At 43.2% G+C, this 13,403-nt stretch overlaps 1 protein-coding gene across 1 annotated transcript in view; it reads left to right on the forward strand.

Annotated features, from left to right (window-relative positions):
* Positions 1 to 9,625: 9,625 nt before the first annotated feature.
* The window catches only part of USH2A (usherin), a 295,540-nt gene continuing 291,762 nt past the window's right edge, over positions 9,626 to 13,403 (forward strand). The window contains exon 1 of the mRNA XM_006094330.1: positions 9,626 to 10,110. Coding sequence (XP_006094392.1) covers positions 9,626 to 10,110 — 485 coding nt within the window. The remainder of the gene's footprint in view (positions 10,111 to 13,403) is intronic.

The raw sequence follows: 13,403 nt of genomic DNA on the forward strand, positions 1-13,403 counted from the left end.
CAAACTTAGATTAGAACACATGATTATTTTCCAAAAAGAAGAGGAGGAAGGAAGGGTGGAGGTGGGGCCATAGCCTTAGGGATCCTGAGAGGTGAGAACACTTCTTTCTCTAATGGCATTTATCTCCTCCTCCGAGCAGCCAGGTGAGTCAATGTTAGTTGTGAGTGGGCATTTGCCCAGATGCCCAAGTTTGATAGAATTGAGCACTGATTGTCAGTCTGTGCTGAGAATAGCAGGGTCTGCTTCTCCTCAGTTCCCCAGGTCACGTGACAGAGCTTGGAGGGGAAGTCAGCATTTACAGGCACGGAGCCATTAGTCAGCATTCCAGCCAGCTCAGGCCGCTGTGTGTTCAGCGTACATGCTTTGTGGTGGTACTGAAATATCTTTTTTTTTTTTTAACTGAATTTATTGGAGTGACATTGGTTGATAAAATTATATAGGTTTCAGGTATACAATTCTAAAATACATCATCTGCATGTTGTATTGTGTGTGATATCTTAATCGCTTTTATGAATGTGTTTAATGAGGCTCATTTAAAAAGTGATGTTATTTGCTTCATGTGACTACATGACTCACTCCATCCAGACGCCATGCAAACCCAGAGGAACACTGCCTTTTGCCCGCGGTGCAGGGTGAACCAGAAAGCTCCAACCCAACTGTTCGTGGCTGTGCTCTGCCTGTGTGAGCAGCGTGTGGTGCCCACAGGGGATCCGGGCTGGGGACGCTCTGTCCGGGAGCCTCAGGTCTGGTACCCAGGCTTAATTGAATAACAGCAGGGGCTGCAGCTACCAGAGATGAGATGACCAGTCAAGTTGGTTACAAGGTCAAGAAACAGCCGGAGAGGAAGCAATGTTTATGTCCCAGAGTCAGTGCAAGATCAGTTTCTGACAGTTACTGAGCTGCTGAATAGAATTTTGCTTTATTGCAGAATGAGAGAGTGAAGTTAAGGTGAACACCTACTATGCTAGAACCCTGATATTCAGTCTAGCTCAGAGCTAGCACTTATTTTTTTTAAATGTTTATTTCCATATATTTTACCTTTAACTTATATATCATTCATTACACTTGGGCCTAAGTAATCCTAATAGCTTATTTTAGTGAGCACCTACTATGTGTCAGACACAGTATTGAACACTTTACATGTGTAATCTCATTTAGTCTTCCCGGCATCTCTGTGAGGTAGGTATTGCTATTTTATTTTCCCACTTTTACACATGAAGAAGCAAAGGCTTGGTTACTTTGTTCAAAGTTAGGCAGGTATTGACTAGAAGAGAGAGAATTTGAATCCAGTACTTAGTCATTAAGTGATCTTGTTTGTTTATTGATTGATTGTTTTGAGTCAGATTTATTGAGTTATAATTTACATAAGGTAACATTCACCCTTTAAAAAAAAGTTCTGTGAACCTTGAAAAATTGACACAATCATGTAACCTTTATTTCAATTAAAATGTAGATCAGAATATTTCTGTAACCTCAAAAGTTTTCTTCTTGTACCTCTATAGTCAATGCCTTGCCCTCCACATCGCCAATGGGAATCAAATTGATTTCTGCCTCTATAGTGTTGCCTTTTTCATATGATAATGGAATAATTTCGTGTTAGTCTTCTACTTCCAAATTCTTTCCCTTAGCATATGGTTTGTAGACTTATCTATGTTGCGTGTATTAGTAGTATATCCCATGTCATCGCTGAGTAGTATTCCATTGTGGGAGGTGCTGCTTTTTATTTATCCATTCCCCACCTCCTGGAATGGATGAATGTGGGTTGTTTCCAGTTCTGGGTTGGTATGGATGAAGCTGCGGTTAGCATTGGAGGACAGGTCTTTGGGGGGGCGTTGATTGTAGTAGCTGTAGAATGTTAGTGAAGACACTGTGCCAGGAAACCGGGGCTGCTCAAATGAATAGCAGGTCGTGCTTGACTTTAAGAAGTTGAAGGAGAGATGCTACAACATAAACTGGCAGCCATTTACTGAAGGCATCTGCGGCGTTCTGCAGAATTAGCACTCTTTGAACTTGTGTTTAAAAGCAACACTTGGTGCTGCCCCATCAGATGCAGGGTGTGGGGAGGGAGGCAGTGACAGGGCCAGGCACAGCGCAGTCACTGCCTTGTGTCATCTATCCTCGCAGGGGCGAACTCAGTCGGTTTTAGTTTTCAATGTTTTGTCCTGACAAGAACAAGCGGAACTTAACTTCTTCACAAAGAATAGAATGTTAACTTTTGAAAAAGTTCATTTTGAACTTTGGAGGCTGTTTTAAAATCTTTAAACATTTTTTTTCCTCTCTGAATACTTTGGTTTCTCTTTTTCCCACTGCACGCCAGTTTTCCACATCTCTCTCTTCCTCCTCTTGGTGTTTTCTGGAGCTCCCAGAGCTAGTCTTGCTATACTAGTAGTTCTGGGTTTTCTATGTCCCCCTAAAGCTAAAATTAGAGTGTAGGTATGGCTGTTGAGCATATGAGTTGGCACTCCAACCAGGAGCTGTATTGTAGATTTGGGTCATTTGTTCCCTCACTCATTCATTCATTCATTCATTCATTCAAGAAGTTATTAATTACTAGTCATATGTTGGCGTGCAGTTGGACATGATGCAACCATACCTGGTGGCCCTCTCTTTGAGAGTTGCTGAGAACATGTTAGTAGTTCCACAATCAATCTTCAAGTGACTTCCCTGTAGCCACTTTCTTACCTATTGTGTGTCGCATTGGGCCTCTGCCCATACTACTCATTTCCTCTGGACGCTACCTGCTTTAGATGGGTCCTTGGTAGAGGGCATCCTGGTTCTATTTCAATCTGGTGGCCAGTCCTGCACTGCCTAACACAGAGCCCCTTTTCTTGTGGTCTGGTGTCTTGTCAAGTTAGGTTACTCTTTATTGCACTCTCAATGCAAGCCGCAATTCAAATAGACTGCATTTATCCAAGTAGAAAGCATTTTACAACCCCTGAAGTGGTACTTTAGGTTAAAATTATGGTCGATTCATTTGCCCCTACGTGAAGTGATTCCCTTACTGCCAATAACTTCAATCTTACCAAGTGCTTATTCAAAACTGTGCTTAACTCCTCATTTTTTTTTCCCATCTTCACGGTCTTTCCTCAGATGATCCTTCTGAGCATGCTCTATTACTGTTGTTCTAGATTCTAGAACAACAAAATTGGAGGCATCTGAACACACGACAGCCGAAGGAGGCTGCTTCTGTGGATCAAGTTAAACTAAGAGCTTTCTATTCCCTCCTAAAATAAATTCCTTTATTTTTTTCCCCAAAGCAAAGGCCAGTCCTTAATGTCTAGAGTGTTCTTAGGATTAGGAGCCATTCATTAATTAGGATCCATTCATCAATGAGTGTAGCATAGTGCCCCGTAGACCGTAGGTGTGTTCTTTTATCTAAATTAAAGGATAAGTTAAGAATATAGGAAACTGGGGAACACTAGAATGTTCTCTGAGATTGTTGCTTTTAGGAATACTCTGGCATCGTGGAAAAGATTTAGATGGCGCTAGATTTAAATCTTGCTTTCGTTCCTAAATATTAATTGTCAGAATTTAAGAAATTATTTGATATTCAGGACTCAGCATCCCGGCATCTAAAATAGTGGTAGCAGTAATTACTGCTTGAGGTTTGTGTATGGGTCAGATGAGAGAGTATTTTCAACATGAAGCCCGACACATCCTGGGCACGCGGTTAACTTTATCATCAGGATCGTGGCTACTTCAGAGGACTGCTCACATGCTCCTGTGCCTTCACTCCTTTCTTCATGAAGATTCGATTTTACAGTTATCAGCTCCATCTATGGGTGTGGAGGGACTCAGCTGGCGTCCCATCAGGAGACCTGGGTCCCTGGTCATGAGCAATGATTAGTCCCGACAGAATTGAGTGTCATGTCCCTGATCTATGCAATTTCCAGGTAAAATCTCTTGTTTCTCAAACTGAGTTACACTGAAAATGATCGTGCTTCCATATGTTTTAGAAGTTGTTCTGCAAATGTATTTTGCTTAAATTTTATTACCCTAATCATTTTTTTTTCTAATTCTCCCCTCTTCTCTTTATGAAGCCTTTGGCTTTTGAACTTAAAAAGGATAATAATAAACCACATAAATAAATTACATGGAGAATGACAGAGTAGAATTACAGAGCTTCCTGATAGCATATTCCAAGTTTTCCTTCTATTAAAAAAACACACCTTTGAAACGCAGTTTGCCTTTCCTCCTAAGCAAAACTATTTTGCACCATCATGATTTTTATGTCTTCCATCTCACTCTAAATGTAGCACTTTTTTTTTCACTCTATGGCACTGTTTTAGGTGTGATTCAACTGGGTTGAGTTTCTGACACCAACCTAAGCTGCCTAGCTCACTGTCCGTCCTCTGAATCCTGCTGTCTCCGTGTTTCTCCTTTCAGTATAAGGGCACTTTTTTGCCCAAAACATGTTGTAACCACACACCCATGGGTTGCAGGCAGTCCGAGGCTTTCCCACTTTGAGAAAGAGGCCACAGCACTCAGGGAACACAGGCCTTGGGAGAAACTTGACCCTTAATGATCGCGATCACCTGTTCGGCTGGAGCGGAGTCCTGCGCTCTGCTAGCCTGCTGTCCTTCCACAGGCATTGTCATTGTCATTGTCATTTTCAGAGCCACACCCACCCATTTGTCCCGCTCACCAGCCATTGCCTTGCCTGCCGTGCCCTGTCCCACACTGCTTGGCAGCTGTTATTTCACGGCCGGGGGCAGAGCTAGGAATCTCCCTTGAATTCACCTGCCGGGCTGGGTCTGGGCCCTCTCCAAGGCTCCGGAGAAGGAACGCACGGGACTTGGGTGGCCTGCCACATGCTGTCAGGGGTGTCACGTTCTCCTGGGTCCCAGTGTAACCCGAAATGCCACAGCGAAGCTTTTATGCCTCAAACAGGTACGATGCTTTGATCATCTGAGAGTTTGCATAATTTAAGAAGTATAAGAACACGTGTCCAGGAGTTTTGATCAAGGCTAGTATGATAACGCCTAGGACTTAGTGAATAAAAATGGAAGCTCCTAAAAGTTACTACATTGACACCCTTGTTAAAGCTTTGAACTTTTTCAGAGAAAAAAACTACAAATCTGATAAACCTCATTTGAGAGGGCTGGATGGTATCTGTCTACATATTCTTACAGGAAACATATGGCCCACGTATGTAGCAGGCTTCTTCCAAACTTACTTTCTTCACTCGGTTGTTCCTGTCACTTGAAATGCTCATTTTCTCTCTCCACAAACACTGTTGACTCTTAGGCACAATTCAGCACCCACCCCTTCCCTGAAAATCAGATCAGTTCTCCTTTAGAGTAGGATGAGGAGTTGTAGGCTCAGTCTAGATCAGCGGGGCGATTGTCAGGCTTTGCCGCTTACTAATTAAGTGACTTTGAGAAAGCCACTTAAGCCCCCGTTCTCATTGCCTTCATTTTGGGAGTGGTATTGTCTCTCATTTGTAGGGTTGTTACAAAGATCAGAGTAGATAATCCATAAAAGTGTTGGGTAGACATTAACGATAGAGAAATATATGGCAGTATTTCCTCTCTGTGGCCTTTGGATATACAATTACAGAAAAACTCACTAATATAAATTGGGAAATATATAATGGAGAGCTAGCAGTGAAAACCCAGTCATTGCTTCGTGTTCTCTATAGTTCATCCCCCAACAATCCTATAAAATATTTCAGTCTTATAGATGGGGAAGCTGAAGCAGAGGGAGCTTACATCACCTGTTTAAGAACACACAGCTGTTAGGTGGTGAAGCCAGGATTTACCCCCAGACTTTCTCTGGAGCTTCTAAACCAGGGGTGGGCAAACTTTTTGACTCGAGGGCCACAATGGGTTCTTAAACTGGACCAGAGGGCCGGAACAAAAGCATGGATGGAGTGTTTGTGTGAACTAATATAAATTCAAAGTAAACATCATTACATAAAAGGGTATGGTCTTTTTTTTTTTTTAGTTTTATTCATTTCAAACGGGCCGAATCCGGCCCTCGGGCCATAGTTTGCCCACGGCTGTTCTAAACCATGAAATAGTCTGACCTTTCACGATGGGCTGGGTGATGGGGGCTATGTGGTTCATGCATTTGACCTTTTTTTTCCCCTAAGTCTACTAAAAATACTATGTCCCTCACCAGCGTCTCTGTATCTTATTGTCCCATGCACATAGGGGTTGCTGGTTCAATTCCCAGTCTGGACACATGCCCAGGTTGTGGGTTCCATCCCTGATGGGGGGCATGCAGGAGGCAGCCGATCGCTGTTTTGCTCCCACATTGATGTCTCTCTCCCCCCCCCTCTCTCTTTAAAAATCAATAAAACATCTTTAAAAAATAATAGCACAGTGCCACATATGTTTAACTAACATTTTCTCCTGTACACTGGTACTTTTCTTTTTTTGCACTTTATTTCTCAGGCACTGATTGGGGTGGTGGAACTCTTGGCGCCCAGTTCAGTTACTAGACGTGTCCCCAGGATTGATAGTACTGAGCACGAAAGTTGAGGGAGATGTCAATCCACTGCCTGCCTTTGCAAATTACAGGCAGAGTTTCTGAAATGGAGCAGAGTCGCTAATCTTAGATTGCCTATTTTGAGTCATGACTTCTTATGACAAAGCAAGAGTTACGTGGTAGAAGAATTCTAATATCCAGAATGGAGACCCAAAATATACACAGAGGCACCACAATTAAAAATTAATGTTGAAGAGCGCTTCTAGGTGCTAGATGGGATGCTGATTCATGAATGGCTTAATAAAGATCTTCAAATTTTTAAAAAATTAATGTTAAGCCCTGGCCAGGTGGCTCAGTAGGTTAGAGCATTGTCCTGACATGGCAAAATTGCCAGTTCAATCCCTGGTCAGGGCACATACAAGAAGCAACCAATGAATGCAGAAATAAACGGAACAACAAAATGATGTTTCTCTTTCTTTCCCACCCCCTCCCTTCCTATCTCCAAAAATCAATTTAAATAAAAAATAACGTTAGTTCTTGAATTCTCTAGGGACAAAGAAAAGCCAGGCATTGAATAGCTTGTTTGAAGACAAACATTGGTTCACGTTTAATAACAGGTTTGAATAACCCATTGTTTAAGTCTTATTGTGTGCCTGGTGCACGAGATTCGTGCACGGTGGGGTGGTGTCCCTCAGCCCAGCCTGCCTTCACCCTCTCCAATATGGGACTCCTAGGGGGATGTCCGACTGTTGGTTTAGGCCTGATCCCTGTGGGATCTAGCCACAGGGATCAAGCCTAAACTGGCAGTCGGACATCCCTCTCATAATCCGGACCGCTAGCTCCTAACTGCTCACCTGCCCTGCCTGCTGATTGCCACTGCTCACCTGCCCTGCCTGCCTTATCACCCCCAACTGTGTCCCCGCTGGCCTTATCACCCCCAACTGTGTCCCCCCCGCCAGCCTGCTTGCCCCCAACTGCCCTCCCCTCCTGGCCTGATCACCCCTAACCTCCTCTGCCTCAGCCTTGCCATCATGGCTTTGTCCGGAAGGATGTCCAGAAGGTCTCCTGGAAGATCTCCTGGTCTAATTAGCATATTACCTTTTTATTAGTATAGATATATATGCATGTGTGTGTGTGTATTTCAAAACTTATTTTCCCAAGCTCTCAGAATTTACATATTGCATATTAGCTGCTTTTATATTAAAGCTTGTTTTTAATTTAAAGTATCACCCTTGCAAGATTGTAATTGTCAGCAAGTAGAGAGTAGGATAGTGTGACACAAGGTGCAGGTTTTCTGCAGAAGCAGCTTGTGCTGATTGATTAAGCTGATCTATACAAGGGCTGTGGCTTTCAGATCTCTCACAGAGAGAAACTAAAGAAAGATGTGAGAGAAGTCACTTTGGGTTTGTTTCACTGTCTTACAAGAAACACCATACAAACATCTCTGCCACTTCTAAACATTTCTCTAAATATGATAACTTCCAGAAAACAAAACCACAATTGATCATTTTTTTTCTCTAATGGGTTTTCTATTTGTAACATAAAAATGGAGAGAGAAGTACTAGTTGCTTTAGAATACTTCATATTTAGGATGAGATATCCCAGGTGCTACAAAAGAGAGAGTTTGGATATAATAGAAACTACATAAAACTGACTGACATCAAGCATGCATTCATAAATGCACTCATATTTATGTTCAATCAAGTGGCTGAAAAGTCAGGCATCCTGTTGCTTCTGCAGTGCCCTTAAAATCCCTGATCGTCCAAGTCCAAATGCAACCTTTTTAGATAACATCAGAGGCTCCTGGTCATGTAGAGAAGGGTGTGTATTTAGAGGAGGGTATCTAAGCTAACGAATGCAGAAACTGAATAGTCAAAAGAAACTTTCATGCATGGACCAAGCCTCTAGTAGGTGATCAATACATTTGTATCCAGAAGAGAGAGAGCACACCCCAGAAATTATTTGCTGTATTGCTAATAGAGGCAGATCATTTTGATGACACCATGGAAGTGGAAGGAGGAGGGGCGACGGGGATTAAAGGATAAGGTGTACTGCTACTTTAAAAGTATGCACGCCTGGCCCCTCCAGGTCCCTCCCCCTGCTCCAGGCACCTGCTGGCAGCTGGGGGAGCTCAGTTCCAGGCAGGCCTCCCAGCTGACTGCGCTGTTTCAGGTAACCCCGTGTTTGCTGTGCCGGGTCCTATAGTGGGCAGCCAAGGCTTCCTGGCAGCCCTTCTGCCGTTGCAGCCTATTTGCTAGAAGTAACGAGGGTCACTGTGGTGTTGCCAGGCAACGAGGGACTGGGGTCCTGTGAAGAGCATTTGTTGCACTGAGGGGACCGGTTGAGATGCAATAAAGAAATGGTAACTGGGCTTATTTGTCAGTACAGTTACTTACACAGTATTAGGGGGTCCGTATTTAACCTGCCCATACGTAGTCAGAGGAGGAAACAGGAGCGTAAGCGTTTGCTAAATGCTAAGGCCCGGGACAGACAGATGGCATTGGGCTGCTAAGCTGCTTTGCTGGGAGTTTAAAGTTGCTGCATGTGCTGGGCAAAGGGGGAAAGGCCCCGAGCACTTTGCAGGCTTCATTCTGGCACGAGCAAGTCAGCTCTGTGTTATAGCACGGGGTGCGGTGCGCAGAGCAAACCCACCCGGCTCTTTACCTGGTGAAGCAGGTAGTGCTGGGTCTTGGGGGGAGAGTGACCCTCTGGGTTTATTGCGGTGAAAACATTAATAAAGATAGATGCCTGTGTATAGATTTATAAGTCTGGTTGCCCTGTGGGCTTGAGAGTGCCTCATGTGCTCAGCAAAATGAGGATATTTGCCCAAAGAATGAGTATTTGCCAAGAGAAAGTCCTTCCCAGTGTTTGTTGGTTTAGAAAGCTCAGTGGTGGTTCTTGTCACGGGCTCCAAGTCCTCTGTCTCAGGAAGAACTCAAGTTCTACTGATGCAGCGGCTGTCACCTGACACTCTGCTTCTGGTTCCCAGACACCAGTTGCTCCCCATGCCTTGCCCATCGCCCGGGACGTCCGTGGTGTTACCTCGGGGTAAAACCGCCTCTGCATTTTCCCGAAAAAGCAGGATCTCCAGGCTCCTTAATGCGCCCGGCGTTGGTGTGTTGCTGGCGAGCAGCGTTGGCCTCCTGACTTATGTAGGGATGCTCTGTCGGGACGAGGATGCTTTTCTGTAAACATGAATGGCCTGGCTCTCTCCCTGAGCTGGGGCCTCTTGTTGCACATCACGGAGACCTTGATCGTGGCCTATTTTGCGCTCATCTCCTGGGCTGACTCGCAGGGCCTCTTCCCGAGGCTGGAGAATGTGGGAGCCTTCAAGACTGTGACCGTCGTGCCAACCCACGCCACGTGCGGACTCCAAAACCACAGCACGTTTTGCCATAGCTCTGCGGTCGCCGAAAGTCTCCAGTCCTGCACCCAGAGGCTTTGCATTCAGGATTGTCCCCACAGATCTGCACCCCCAGCCTACACAGCCCTCTTCTCCACAGGCCTGGGGGGCTGCGTGGCTGCAGACATGCAGGATCTGCGCCCCGATTCCCCTCAAAATTCCACGAGTTTTATGTTCGGAAATCACACGAGCTGCATTTCTTCTTCTCCTCCTCTGAGGCTGGCGGCATCATTTACGTTGGCGGTGTGGTTGAAACCCGAGCGGGAAGGTGTAATGTAAGTAGTCGAGTGAGTGTACGCTTTCCTGGGAGCCTGAAAAATCAGTTGTAGCCAAGATGCTTACAACTCGAATTCCAGACCAGAAATGAAGGCTCCAGCTGTGAAACCCAGGCCTTTGAAGCTCAACTCCGATGGTAGTCTTTTCTACTCCAGAGTACACTGCAAACATTTCCCCTAAATTTAACAAGTGCTGTCTCCTTTCTATAATGAAGCCAGGCCTCCAAAAAGCATATGTTAAAATGGTTCATTGCAGGCAGTCATGTTTATACACCTGACTCCTGGGTTTCCTGGTAGTTCATTTAGCGCCACCTTCGTCTTAGCCGTCAGAGCAGATTCAGGCTCAGTGAGTTTTAGGACATGGGGGCTAGTAGTACAAAGAATTGATATTTTCAAAGGTTTAGTCGAAGTTTGCATAAGTAATCTGCTCCTACTAGAGTATGAACTTGTCGTTAGGCAGGTAGCTCTCTGAGAGCTTAGTGCTTCAGGCATCTGTGTGTGTTTCCGGTATCCTGGCTTTCCCAAGACAAGTTTGTTTGACTCATGGGAAATGCCCAGCGTTAGGAGTTGAATAAATGAATAATCCTCCATCCTTGAAAAAGGCATAACTTTTGGCCCTTTACCTTGTGGAGTTCTCATCTCTTAGGAAATATGTAGGGAAGCATGAAAGATTCTCAAAGCTATTATGTCGTGGATCCCAGTAGAGATGCCTTCAGTGAGTTTGGAGTGGGGCTTCCTTAACCTCATGTCTTAGCAGTTCATATGATCACATGCTTTTCATCCTGTAATAGCCTCTAAAACTGACATTTAATGTGTTTTCCTAAGTGTCTAGAGCCAGTCTGGAAATTGGAATAAGTAGGACAGTCTGGAGGCCTGTTTTCTTATCTTTTGTCTTCCCGTAGGACAGTGGTTCTCAACCTTCTGGCCCTTTAAATACAGTTCCTCATGTTGTGACCCAACCATAAAATTATTTCATTGCTACTTCATCACTGTCATGTTGCTACTGTTATGAATCGTCATGTAAATATCTGATATGCAGGATGGTCTTAGGCGACCCCTGTGAAAGGGTCGTTTGACCACCAAAGGGGTCGTGACCCACAGGTTGAGAACCGCTGCTGTAGGGCCTTTGTCTCTTCCCCATGTGACCTTTTCATTGTGTGAGACTGTTGGCCAGATATCTAAAAACTTGGGAAATAAACCAGATAAGTCTTACAATCTCGTAAACAAATAGGCTTTAGATGTCTTGGGTGTTTGGTTTTAATTTGCCAAGTGAGAGTTGGTATATTTTCATTAAAAAAAATTTGGGAGTGAAAATCATCAGAAACCATCATCTCAATTTATGTGTCACCCTAAAAGAAAACCCTGCTTTCTTACTGTTTGAAATGTCAGTAAGTCCAGACAACTCCATTTATGTAACTAGAGTACCATCTTTAAAAACGATCTCTTGACAAGTATGAGTAGGACAGAGTATTTTTTTTCCAAAGGATATATCTGTACCAAACCCATCTCCTATTGGCATCACTTTTGTATAAATAAGACAGAGGAGTATTTATAGAGGCCATAGCACATGGCTTATAGTTTTGGGAGTTCTACGCATCAAGGTCATTTCCATTCTCAAAATGAAAATACTTATGGGAATTGGGGAAATTTCGGAGTGGTTGCACTAGATAAGTAAAACAAACAAAACTCGGATTATCCAGTTATTGTTTATCCAGGAGCAGAATAAATCCAGTTCCTAAATATTTTGCTACCTGCCTTCCTCTCACATTCATTATCTACTAAAGCTTGTATGTTTACAAGCAAACAGAATAGCAAGGAAGATAATAACATATTAAGAAATGCATTTTCAGTAAGCTTGGGGAAATAAGCCTGCATTGGGTAAGTTCATCTTTGAGTAATGGTCAAATGCTAACATGTAGATTGAAACTCAAGAAAAAGGAATAGAGGCAGTTTTTTTCTTAGATTGTTTAAGACCTGGAATCATAGAATAAAGAGAGACTCTTTTATTTCCAGTGACTTAGGAATAACCACCCAGTGAAGGGTTAAACAAATCATAGTAGAATTTCTATAAAACCTTATTTCTACTTTATATAAGACATTTGTATCAACTTAATCTATTTGCCCAAAATATATATTTACTCTCTTAACTTTATCACCAAATATATGTACAAAATATTATAAAATAATGGCAGTAAAATAGTGACTATTAAGTGTTCTCTAAGCTTACACTTATGTCTAAACTCTAGGAAATAATAAATGCAAGTGAGAGGGAATAGTTTGTGAAAAGTGTGCTATTTAAGGAATGTTTTAAAACATCTGTAGCAAGAATTCTTGGTTGGCCCAATCTTCCATTTGCCCCTTCAATCTTTAACGTATCTCAGAAAACTCATGATCTTAAGGGAAGACAGATTGATTAGTGTTATTAGAGAAGGAGCACCATGTGTTAAGTGAGCTCAAAGGAAGACCCCTTCTACAGTCTTGACCTGGGAGGGCTCAGGCATAACGATGGAGATGTCTGGGCGAGTGGGAGGCAGCTGCATGAAGAAAGGGACCCAGACTCTTCCACTACCTGATGGAATTCTCCTACCTGGGTGTACCACCTTCTTGAGTTCTCATCTGTGAGATGCAAGCTGATGACCATCTTCAACAGCTCGTCATTCCAGGAGATGTTGATGGCTACTGTCAGTGACATTGCTCTTTATTTATTTATTTTTAAATGCATTTTTATTGATTACAGAGAGGAAGGGAGAGGGAGAGAGGAATAGAAACATCAATGATGAGAGAGAATCATTGACCGGCTGCCTCCTACAAGCTCCCTATTGGGAATTGAGCCCACAACACGGGCATATGCCCTGACCAGGAATCGAACTGTGACTTCCTGGTTCATAGTTTGAAGCTCAAACACTGAGCCACCCTGGCCGGGTGTGATATTGCTCTTTAAACAGCAGATCTTTGGGAATAATCCACTTAGAAGGCAACTAGCAAGCATTCATAATCTGTCTTCTGCTAAAAAGTTGACTTGCTGAGGTTGAAATATGATAGAGAGGAATGGGGCTTAAGTGGACCCAGAATGGCCAGAAATACACAATGATATAATTAATATAAAAAAATTTTATATTGAACATAAGCCAATATTATAGAAAATAACAATGATGAAATATAAAAATGCCAAGACCTATTTAAAGGGATGGGAAAAGAGTATCACTGTGATTAGGAAAGAAGTGATTTAAAAATAATAATAATTTGATAACCAGCCTGAATGAAGACTAGATATTTTCTGAAAATTCTATTTA

Source organism: Myotis lucifugus, unplaced genomic scaffold, assembly GCF_000147115.1.
Source record: "Myotis lucifugus unplaced genomic scaffold, Myoluc2.0 scaffold_133, whole genome shotgun sequence".
Taxonomy (NCBI): domain Eukaryota; kingdom Metazoa; phylum Chordata; class Mammalia; order Chiroptera; family Vespertilionidae; genus Myotis; species Myotis lucifugus.